The 12,256-nt window shown below is 36.8% G+C and overlaps 1 protein-coding gene across 1 annotated transcript; it reads right to left on the reverse strand.

The window, feature by feature from the left end:
- Positions 1 to 6,255: 6,255 nt before the first annotated feature.
- Positions 6,256 to 9,183, reverse strand: LOC114351692 (NEDD4 family-interacting protein 1-like). Its single transcript, XM_028302994.1, has 3 exons — positions 9,020 to 9,183; positions 8,803 to 8,882; positions 6,256 to 7,271 (listed from the first exon to the last, which is right to left on the reverse strand). Exons 1-3 carry the CDS (start codon positions 9,181 to 9,183, stop codon positions 7,168 to 7,170), a joined length of 348 nt encoding a protein of 115 aa, XP_028158795.1. The 3' UTR covers positions 6,256 to 7,167.
- Between the last annotated feature and the right edge of the window lie 3,073 nt (positions 9,184 to 12,256).

Here is a 12,256-nt window from a genome sequence, read left to right on the forward strand (position 1 = left end):
TACACAATATTTTTACTCACCTAATGAATTTTCACAAGACCTCGTCTGTACATACTTACTTACTTAAAAAATCCAATGCACTCACTTTCAAGAAGTCCAGTGAGATAATATCTACTCCCAGTACCCAATAAGTTACTAAGACCATGACACTTTTGGTGAACTGTACCTACCTACTTTTATAACTTTTTAAGGCAGACAATACTTTATTTGAATCTTGAATAGGACCTTCTTACATACAGTGCACTGTAACGTAACACTGCAGTGTAACGTAACGTAAAGGGACCAAGCCATCGCAGGGTTCAAAATGTTTTATACATGCGTTTGTTTGTTTTTTCTTTATAGGTCCTAGGCCTAGCCAGGAAGAACATGATGTCGTGCCCTGCGTGCCCAAACAACTAAACGCAGGAAGATTTAATGAAGGCTACTGACAACGCCACTCTTGTGGCGGAGTTTTGGGCTGACGCTGTGTAAGTTTGTTGTCGACACGACAAGAAGAAGAATTAGACCTTTTTTCATTCCTAGGTTAGGTAGGATAGGTATCTACATATCTATCTATCTAGATAGAGATATATGAAACATTAGGCCTACCAAAACTACCTACTTTCTTTTAACGGCCAATACAGGGCTTTCCTGGCCGGACTTAACCGGAGGAGAATAACCTTTTAAGTCAATATATTCGAGTGCCTTGCTTTCTACTATTTCATTTCATTACTAATTCTATGCCTGATAATACCTCGTTCGATCGTTTTAACTTTCCCCCGGGACAAACTTGACCTTCACTGGTTGGGTTTTTATTGGCGGTCAAGCTAGATCCTGGCTACACAGGAGTTGCAGCGGTGGGAACGAGAGGTGGGAATAGTCCCGTGATAATACCTCATAAAAAACATACAGATGAATTTCATTTATTTCCGTTCATTCGTGAAGAAAAGTAGTTTTACCTTGTTTTTTTATTAATGTTTTATGTTTAAAACTTGTTTTTATCAATGTTTTTAAACACTTAATAAAAAACACTGATTTATTTCAGTTTTAAACATGTGATTTAAAACATCTTATTTTAAACATGCCAACCCTGAGACATTGGGATCACCGGATCATTGTAATACATAATTTTGATTCTTCTTATTGCTCTATCTACTTCTACCAATACGTTCATCTACATACACTACATAACTACTTTCAAATGTTTCAAAAAATATCTATAGCTACTTCATCCATGTCCATGAATGAATAAAGGTCTGTTTCAGAAGTATTTTTTTTAGTTTCACACCCAAAAAACTCCTTTTTCTAAGTCGATACTAACTAACCATACCACCACCACCACTACTCATCACCGTAAGTAACGCCCGTATTCATAAACGATGCTTGCTTAAGTGAAGCTGCAAATCGAACGCACAGCGTTGAATAAAGCTCTGTGATAGGTTCGTGCGTCACCCTGTGCGTCCACGCGCACTGTGTGTGAGACAGCATAGTAATGTTTGTGAATATGGGCGTAAGTTATGAAGTTAAGTAAGATGCATAAAGCCCGGTCTGTGAGCACGTAGAATTTTGTCCAATGACCCCTAGCTACCCATCCTTATCGCTCGCGCGTAATTATATTGCTATCGGGCTCGCACACTCACTGCGGGTGCCAGTCGCACAGTCGCGACAGCAATATAATTACGCGCGAGCGATAAGGATGGGTAGCTAGGGGTCATTGGACAAAATTCTACGTGCTCACAGACCAGATTCTAGAAGATAATATTAGTGTATAAAACAATTGAACTCAACAAGCATTGATACACATCTTATTAAGTTATTTGATTTCACACTAGTGGAGATTGTTTCATAAAGCTAGATCAGGTACAGTCAGCGCGTCAATTAGTTTGTGACACTCAAATGGCCAAAATGTTGACAACACAATCTTGTTCCAATAGACAGTTTGAAACCATACCTCAATAATTCAAAAGCACAACTTTTTTAAAAAAGACCCTTCATTCTGGTCTTAAAAACTGGGAGAGTTTCGTTTTGACAGTTTTAAAAAGTACGTCAATTGATTGGTGGTGTCAACATGTCTATTGTAACAAAGACGTGTTGCGAACTTATTAGCTAGGTACTTTGGGTGTCACGAACTATTGACTCCGACTGTACCTACTTTTGAAGATTTTCTAACCGACCCTTCTTCTTTGCGCTCCTGTGTAGCTTTTACATAAATAAAGAAAGAATCGGCAGTAAAGAAATTAAAATTTTAAGAATTCAACGATTTCTTCATTAATTTTGCAAAGTAGAATGAAATTAATTATAACCTATTTCTAAAAATTAAAGGGTTTGTTATAAATATACAAAATCTACGAATAGAAAATAACATATTTATTTCATCTACAAATATCTGAACTAGACGTTATTGCACTAAAAAAATAAAATGTTTCAATCCACAAATAATTTGAAATCGACATTTTGGTGCGAGAACTGGTAAAAGCCGTCTTTACTCCAAACTCCAGCTATTCCAAATACATTTAATTTACTCTTACAATTTACAAAGCGGTGATAATTACACAAAAATCGTTTCAATACAATGCGTTGACAAGATCATTATATTATGTATCAAATACACAATGACTTATATTACACGCTATCATTAAAATGATCTAGGATTTAAATTAAATCAACTAATAAGGTATGTGTCACACACGATATAAAGGATCATTTACACACTGTTGACTGAAATATGAAAGAATCCCATTTAGTAAAAATACAGATTCTATTTTAACAAATCACAAACATTGTATAAATGTACCTTTTGGGAACGTATTGTATTTGAAAATGAAAGTCTGAACTATATCGTACGGGATTGTTAAAGTAAGTATTAAAATATGTATTCCATTACAATTACTTATCATAAACAATGTCATGAAAATGAAAATAAGGAACTCGAATCAGACTTTCGAGATAAAATCTATGGCGCAAGTATACTATGCGGGAAATTGACCAAGACGAAGTGCGAGCCCCACACCAAAGTATGAGCGACGCTCGGCGAAACTAACCAAAGTGCGTGTTTACACTATACGTCTCGGCACAGAATAAGTAATAGTACAGGTACAGAAGGAGTAACCGCAAGGCGATTTAAATAAATGCGAGTTGGTGGACTTATCAACCCGTCTTGCAGTGGTGCAATTTATATAGCCGCATTGCATTGTGATATTATAATTGTTTGGCGCTATAATTTCTCTCTATATCGAGATTCGCGTGATACAGGAAGTGTGAATTCTGGCCGCGGATCACTTTTAATGGAATGTCTTGTATTGTCGTCAGGGGTTGAGATGAATGAAAATACTATTTTGAGGGTACAACCGATCATCGAGCATTTTCGTCAGAGTTGCGCAACATAATGATCTTGAATGAATTTTGTCATTGATTAACGAAAAACAGCTTGACTCACACGTAAATTAACTTACAAGTAACTAACACTACGTACTTTTATTTTTCGAAAATTAAGCTACACATACCTACAGAGTACGTTTTATTTGGAGTATTTTGGAGTAAAAGCACTCTCTGTGAAGTTTTAGATTAGTGAATTATCAAATCATCATTAGGTACTTGGACTTGGAACTCACTTTCATTTTACGGTATTCCTTAGGTACCTATTGCAGTGCCCTAAGCGAAAAAAAGTTCACGGCCTCAATAACTGAAAATGAGCAAGTGTTCCAAAGAAATTATCTGTCCTTTAGTTCACTCAAAAGATATTTGAAAAAGTTATATGACTTATAACACTTACCAAACATATCCAGATTATCCAGCCTGTAGATGTTAGCCCCCCGGTAGGTACACTTGAATTCACAATTCCTCTTCACAATTCCTGATTTCTGATCAATGTCTTCAGACGGTCTTCTGGTGGACGGTGATCTGTGGACATTGTTTCAAAGTTAGCCGTTTTTGCTTGACGTTAGTGTATTTGTCTTCTAAATATTTTTCAAATCTAAGTACTACCATGCACCGTCCTATAGGCCCACTAAAATACTTACACAATATTTTTACTCACCTAATGATTTTCACGAGATGTTTTCACCTTCTCGTCTGTACATACTTACTCAAAAAATCCAATGCAATCAGCCACTTTTAAGAAGTTCATTGAAATAATATCTACTCCCAGTACCCAATAAGTTACTAAGATCTTGACACTTTTGGTTAAACATGCCAACCCTGAGCCATTGGGATCATTGTAATACATAGTTTGGATTATTTTTATTGCTCTATACTCTATCTACTTCTACCAATACGCTCATCTACATACACTACATAACTACTTTCAAATGTTTTAAAAAATATCTACAGTTACTTCATCCATGTCCATGAAGGTGTTTTTGATTGAAGTATTTCAACTCGTTTAACACCCAAAAAGGTCATTTTTCAAAGTCAATGCGTACTAACCATACCACCACTACTACCCATCACAGTAAGTAAGTTATGAAGTTAAGTAAAATACATAGAAGAACTTCCACTTACGTTATTTGATTTCACACTAGTTGAGATTGTTTCATAAATCTAGGTCAGGTACAGTCAGCGCGTCAAATGGTTTGTGACACCCAAGTGACCAAAAAGTTGACAACACAATCTTATTCCAATTGTAACAAAGACGTTAACAACTTATTGGCTACTTTGGGTGACACGAACTATTTGACTCCAACTGTACTTTTGAAGATTTTCTAACCGACCCTTCTTCTTTGCGCTCCTGTGTAGCTTTTACAAAAATAAAAAAAGAATCGGCAGTAAAGAAATTAAAATTTTAAGAATTCTTCATCATAAAAAACTTCTTCATAATTTTTGCAAAGTAGAATAAAAGTAATTACAACCTATTTCTAAAAATTAAAGGGTTTGTTAGAAATATACAAAATCTACGAATAGAAAATAACATATTTATTTCATCTACAAATATCTGAACTAGACGTTATTGCACTAAAAAAATAAAATGTTTCAATCCACTAATAATTTGATATCGACATTTTGGTGCGAGAACTGGTAAAAGCCGTCTTTACTCCAAACTCCAGCTATTCCAAATACATTTAATTTACTCTTACAATTTACAAAGCGGTGATAATTACACAAAAATCGTTTCAATACAATGCGTTGACAAGATCATTATATTATGTATCAAATACACAATGACTTATATTACACGCTATCATTAAAATGCTCTAGGATTTAAATTAAATCAACTAATAATGTATGTTTCACACACGATTTAAAGGATCATTTACACAATGTTTACTGAAATATGAAAGAATCCCATTTAGTAAAAATACAGATTCGATTTTAACAAATCACAAACATTGTATAAATATACCTTTTGGGAACGTATTGTATTTGAAAATGAAAGTCTGAACTATATCGTACGGGATTGTTAAAGTAGGTATTAAAATATGTATTCCATTACAATTACTTATCATAAACAATGTCATGAAAATGAAAATAAGGAACTCGAATCAGACTTTCGAGATAAAATCTATGGCGCAAGTACACTATGCGGGAAATTGACAAAGACGAAGTGCGAGCCGCACATCGAAGTATGAGCGACGCTCAGCGAAACTAACCGAAGTGCGTGTTTACACTATACGTCTCGGTCAATTTCCCGCATAGTGTATTTGCGCCATGTATGGGTATATGGAATGATCCCCAATTAATTGTAGCATTAAGGTATCCACATTAATACGTAGCGTGTAAGAGAGTGTGATGTTTGTATGAGACCGCGGTGATCTTGGCACTTTTCATACCACGTATCAATATGAATACATCATTATTATAATACACTTTATAATTCGAGTCTAATAATAATTACACTTAAATCAAAAAAAGATGTTTTAAAGCACCCAAAAAATACAAATAAAATAAAATTTCATTTTTTATAGTTACTTTTGTGAAGCCTCAATGTAACCTTGTTGGTGTTCAAATAAATAAATAAATAAATAAAATCTTAACCCGCAAATATAATAAAAACATACTCGTATAAGTACATTATTTACCTTTACAATATTTCTTTTGTAAATCTATTTAATATAATTTTCAGATTATTCACAAATAAAGTTCAGCTACTTATAGTTAAAGATATAAAATTAATCCGTAACTCCAGATTTTAATTTCAGGCTGAAAATACGCATCAAATAAATATAAATTAAAAAAAAAATACTTTTATTTTTAACTCTGAGAGTAGCCTCATAAATGTCAGTCAATTTTATTTTTTTATGAACTGAAAATATTTTTTAAATTACTTTTTTTTTAATTTCACACTTTTAAAATTGAATCTTAATGAACCTAATACTTTGAAAATGGATTTAGGACCTAAATAATTGACGAAATAAGTCTGAAATTCAATACCTGGAGTTTCATGTCTTCATAACACAACCAGATGTAAACAAACAACAATTTGTACTGTTCATCGTAGAGTAGATCGACAGACAACAATCCTTTCAATATAGAGTGATGTATGAAGTTAGCATTAGTATAGACTTTGGGTGCGTTTGGCGGATAAAAGCGCTTGGAAGCGCTTTAAACCAAAATGGCGATCGCTACGGCAGTTTTCGCCGAGGACACGTTTGCTAACTTCAATATTGACGCGTTTCAATTCATTTTTTAGCTGAGCTTAGCGATTACCATTTTGCTTACAAGCGCTTTTTTCCGCCAAACGGCCCCATTATTTCGTTCCACTGGATAAGGACGTTACAAACTTGAATCTGACATACAAAAATAGTCTTCATTGCAAAGTATCAAAGCACCTTATTCATAAACAGGACGCATTCTTCAGTGTCAATGTCATAAGAACACAGACCAATACGACTAAAATGGCTACATTATGATGAATTCTGAAGACAATTGACACAATGTTATGAAATTTCTATATGTAGGTATCCCAATGAATTACAAATAAATAATGAATTAAATGTCAATAATAAAACAATTTTAACCATAAATAATAATGTAGCCATAATAGACCTAGTATATTTTTTGTCAGAAGTGTATGAATAAAGTTCTTAGTCACATCTATGGCGTTAACTAGTAACGATTAACGAAGCAATCAAACATGTCACTAGCATAGAGACGAGAAAACGCTATCCCTATGAGCTACACGAACAAATAGACGTATATCCATCTCTTTCCCGCACAGCGTGGCGAGCGCTGTGAGAGCGAGAGGGGTGGTGTTTAGTAGAAGAACAGCAGTCGCTCTTGCGCCGTGCCAGAGAGAAGGCGCCAACCGCGTTTGATGTTTAGGTATTGGATGATGGCGCGCACACAGATTAAGATACCTGGAAAATAAATAGGTAGTATGTAAAACCATACAATAACAAATTAAAGTGAAAAGTCTTTATTGGTAAAGTCCGGTCGCCGAGCACGTAGAATTTCGTCCAATGACCCCAAGCTACCCATCCTTATTACCCAATATAATTAAGCGCGAGCGATAAGGATGGGTAGCTTGGGGTCATTGGACGAAATTCTACGTGCTCGTCGACCGGACTTTATAAAGGTAACAAAAGAATTTGTACTCTATCTACTTGTGTAAGAATACAAGTTTCTTCAAACGTTGTGTTAGTTTGGGGATATTGCTCTTCACCAGCCCTTGTTGAAGAATTAGTAAAGGGGGTGGTTACCAAAGCATTGCCTGCTGTAGATATAAATCTAAAAGAGGTAACTAAACGTAGAATGTTGATATCAACAATACTCAAACATTTGCTCCTTATCTATCGTATCACAACAAACAGGAAACAATGCTAACAAATGAACTATAGTCACGATTTTCATAAGATAAAGATACAACAGACAGTCAAGTGTTTGTGATGTATTTGTTTATGAATTTTATTGTTTACTATAATATATCAGAAGCAAGCAAATGGAGGATTTGGTCTACACTCTTCACGTTAGCCAGACGGGTTGGTGAAGCCTAACATTCGCTTAATCGCTTTTTACGACATCTACGGAAAGAATGGGAGGTTTTAAATTAACACTCACCCATGGCAAGTATACTCACTAAAGCCGGCCTGCGATCCAGGAAACTGATCCAGTTCACTCACCAAAAGCCACGATGAGCCACCACAGCCAAGAGTTATCGTGGGACGCGAGCTCGATGGAATGTTTCACAATGATAGTCGCACCGTTTAGCAGATATACATAAGAAGTCAAAATGATCCAGTTTACTCACCGAAAGCCATGATGAGCCACCACAGCCAAGAGTTCTCGTGAGACGCACACTCGGTGGAGTGCTTCACAATGATAGTCGCAGCGTTTAGCTGATATACATAAGAAGTCAAAATGATCCAGTTTACTCACACCGAAAGCCATGATGAGCCACCACAGCCAAGAGTTCTCGTGAGACGCACACTCGGTGGAGTGCTTCACACCAGCGTAGATTTGGCCAGTGGCTTAGCACAGCCAAGAGCTCGGTGAAATGCTTCACAATGAGTCCATTTGCCATCATGTGACAGAAATACATTGGAAGTAAAATGATCCAGTTCACTCACCGAAAGCCATGATGAGCCACCACAGCCAGGAGTTCTCGTGAGACGCACACTCGGTGGGTGCTTCACACCAGCGTAGATTTGGCCAGAAATGGCTCCGTAGTGGCTCGCCACCGTGTGGCCAAACCAATCACCGACCAAGCTCGGTGGAGTGCGAAACAATGAAAGTCAACTTGGTTTACTTGGTCAACTATAGCACACAGAAGTAAAATGATCTAGTTGACTCACCGAAAGCCATGATGAGCCACCACAGCCAAGAGTGGTGGCTCATCATGGCTTTCGGTCGCAGAAACACATTAGATATAAAATGATCCAGTTCACTCACCGAAAGCCATGATGAGCCACCACAGCCAGGAGTTCTCGTGGGACGCGAGCTCGGTGGAGTGCTTCACGATGAGAGTCCACTTCGCCAGCGACAGACCGCAGAAACACATTAGATATAAAATGATCCAGTTCACTCACCGAAAGCCATGATGAGCCACCACAGCCAAGAGTTCTCGTGGGACGCGAGCTCAGTGGAGTGCTTCACGATGAGAGTCCACTTGGCCAACGACAGACCGAAGCCGGCCAATGCACCGTAGCGGCTCGCCACCGTGTGGCAGAAACACATCAGCAGCAGGAAACCGATCCAGTTGAACAGGAATGCCACTGGAATGGCACAAATATCGATAAATGAGTAGTTGGCATCAATAATTTCAAGGTACATTTAAAAAAACACAATCGTAGTCCTAGAACCCCGTTGAACACTTTTTTAATGGTTATCTATAGATCTAGCGCTTAAAACTCAGTCAGTGCCTGAGGTATGGGAACGGCACGGGAGGGGTGACATTGACATATTATGACGTGACAGAGCATACAAAGAAAGAAATCTGAAGTCTCGTTGACCTTTGACATCTCAAAAACACGGGTTCCTGTGCCGCTTCCACACCTCACCTCACGAACTGACTATGTAAAGCACTAAACCAATAGGAAATTAAGTTAATTATTTGACGTTTAAACTTTACAATCTAGGTGAAATTCGTTTTCAGATGAACATTATTTTGCAATCTGTCGTTTAGCATAAAAATGTTATCTTTTTATCCTAAACGTGCAAGTAGGTATAAAATGACACATAACATCATTGGAGACCGTGGGAAGGTTCTAATAGGTTAGTCACTCCTCGGCGATTTATAATATTTGCTCGTGTTAGGTAATTTAAGTGGCCGTTGCCGTACAAAAGCACTTATGTACTAGTTGTATTTTTTTATGCAGGCTACAATCGCTCCTCGTGTTATGTGGGATGTATTTGACTACAATCGCTCCTCGTGTTATGTGGGATGCAGTCTAGGATGGTACATATAATCTGCCCTGTAAGTGCCTATTCACTCTCGCATTGAAAAGGCCCGGATTATAGTCTCCGGGAAAAACAGCAGTAGGCAGCGAATTCCAGTCTAGCTGTTCGCATTATAAAAGAGTCATCGAAACGTTTAATGCGAGCTGGTGGTAATAAGAGCTATTTTGGAACAAAAATGTATAGTTTGATGTGCTGTCGCTGTACATTGAACGATGACATGTACGCTCATTGATAGACGGACAAGTGAAATATAAGTATACATTATACATATTTAGGAAAAATTTGATTGTTTAATGGTTATTGAAACAATATTATGCCGTATTAAACCCACTCTGTTCAGTTAAACGACGTCATTTTCACGTCACAATAAAAACTGGAACGATTGACACGATAATCGCACGTAGTTTAGGTGATCGATTCATCAAACAGGTTGTGTTAATAGATTACAATTAAAGCGTATCCAATTAGCATGCTACTAAAAAGCAAACATCTACATTTAAATCTATTTTTGTCACACGGCTAATCTCAAGATCGAATAATTTGGACAATGATAGAACTTTTACTTGTCTATCATTCCATCTGTCTTAGGAACGCTAGATAGATATGCGGAGTACGATGGTCATAATATTTATTTATTTAAATTTTTAATGAAATATTTGGGCGACCCACAAAACAATGTGTATAAGAAACGTGTGACGCGATAAATATGTAGGTAAGTACGGAGCACACGAGTATAACCCGCACTTCGGCGGTTTTTGAATTTGTTTATGAAGCCATGACGTAAGTACTCGAGAAAATTGGACGCTCGTGTCTTTGTTATCAAATGAAAGAATGGCTTCTTCACATCAACATCCATAGCTGATGTCATTTCGTATTATGACGAGATCAAGCATGTTACATTTCTGGTCCTTACCAAATACTAAGTAGCATTGAAATTAAGCCTTTATGATGCCAACTATAAAAAATATTTTATCCATAAACCCTGACTTAATGACGTCATTGAAATATCACCAAATGTTGGTCAGTTACAGAGCAATTTTCACGTTTTATGAAAATACAATAGTGAATGCGACAAACAGCAGCAATTTGATACGAGCAGTTGAGCATTTTTACGACAATTGAACGCTGTTATTTTATTTCACACTCATCAAAAAGTCCAACGATGACGATTGTATCCACTTGTAACAAGCTGTTAGTATGAAATTAATTGTTTCCTTCGTCCATGCTATCCTTAAAGTAAGTGGTATTTACGGCAGTAGCACAACTCCGCCGTGAATCTATGCTTTTTTTTATCCATGTTATGTATGTGTAAAGCGAAAAGTATCTGACTTCCAATAAACAATTTTCTTGTTTTATTTGTCTTTCTAAATATAACATACAATCAATAATTGTACACTGGTGCATGACCAAGATGGAGAGTCAGTCTCTCGGCGGAAACGGATGCTGCTGCTGTCATAGACCGAGGTCTGTTAAGACAGATAGAGCTGTATTCAGATGTCCAACAATACACAACGAGGAAGCTCTTGGCCTGTATCTCACCTGATGGTAAGTGACGATCAGGCCGAAGGGCCGGGAAGCGAGCTTCACCCGGAATCCTCCAACCACGGAGGCTAGCGACACATACTGTACATCGAGTTCTTTTCCCCACATTATAGTCCAGTCATTATNTCATAGAATTAGGTACTACAACGCACGCCAGCGTCCTGACGGGCGCGCGCGTGACACTCGACTGATATAATACCCGCCGGCGGGGCGCTTCGCTGTAGATAATTATCGGATGTACCGCGCGGAGTGAGCCAGGCCTGGTCTCGGTCACATTCCCGCATAGTGTACTTGCGCCATGTATGGGTATATGGAATGATCCCCAATTTATTAATTGTAGCATTAAGGTATATCCACATTAATACGTAGCGTGTAAGAGGGTGTGATGTTTGTATGAGACCGCGGTGTGATCCTGGCCTATGTAATACAATATTATCGTACGCCACGTATCAATATGAATACAAATTTATAATTCGAGTCTAATAATAATTACACTTAAATCAAAAAAGATGTTTTAAAGCACCCAAAAAATACAAATAAAATAAAATCTTAACCCGCAAATATAATAAAAACATACTCGTATAAGTACATTATTTACCTTTACAATATTTCTTTTGTAAATCTATTTAATATAATTTTCAGATTATTCACAAATAAAGTTGAGCTACTTATAGATAAAGATATAAAATTAATCCGTAACTCCAGATTTTAATTTCAGGCTAAAAATACGCATCAAATAAATATTTCAAAAAAATACTTTTAATTTTTTAACTCTGAGAGTAGCCTCTTAAATGTCAGTCAATTTTAAGATTTTATGAACAGATAATATAACAATAATAAGAACGCTTTTTTAATTTCACACTTAAAACTGAATCTTAATGAACCTAATACTTTGAAAATGGAT

Source organism: Ostrinia furnacalis, unplaced genomic scaffold, assembly GCF_004193835.3.
Source record: "Ostrinia furnacalis isolate ACB-3 unplaced genomic scaffold, ASM419383v2 OfSCF1172, whole genome shotgun sequence".
NCBI lineage: Eukaryota > Metazoa > Arthropoda > Insecta > Lepidoptera > Crambidae > Ostrinia > Ostrinia furnacalis.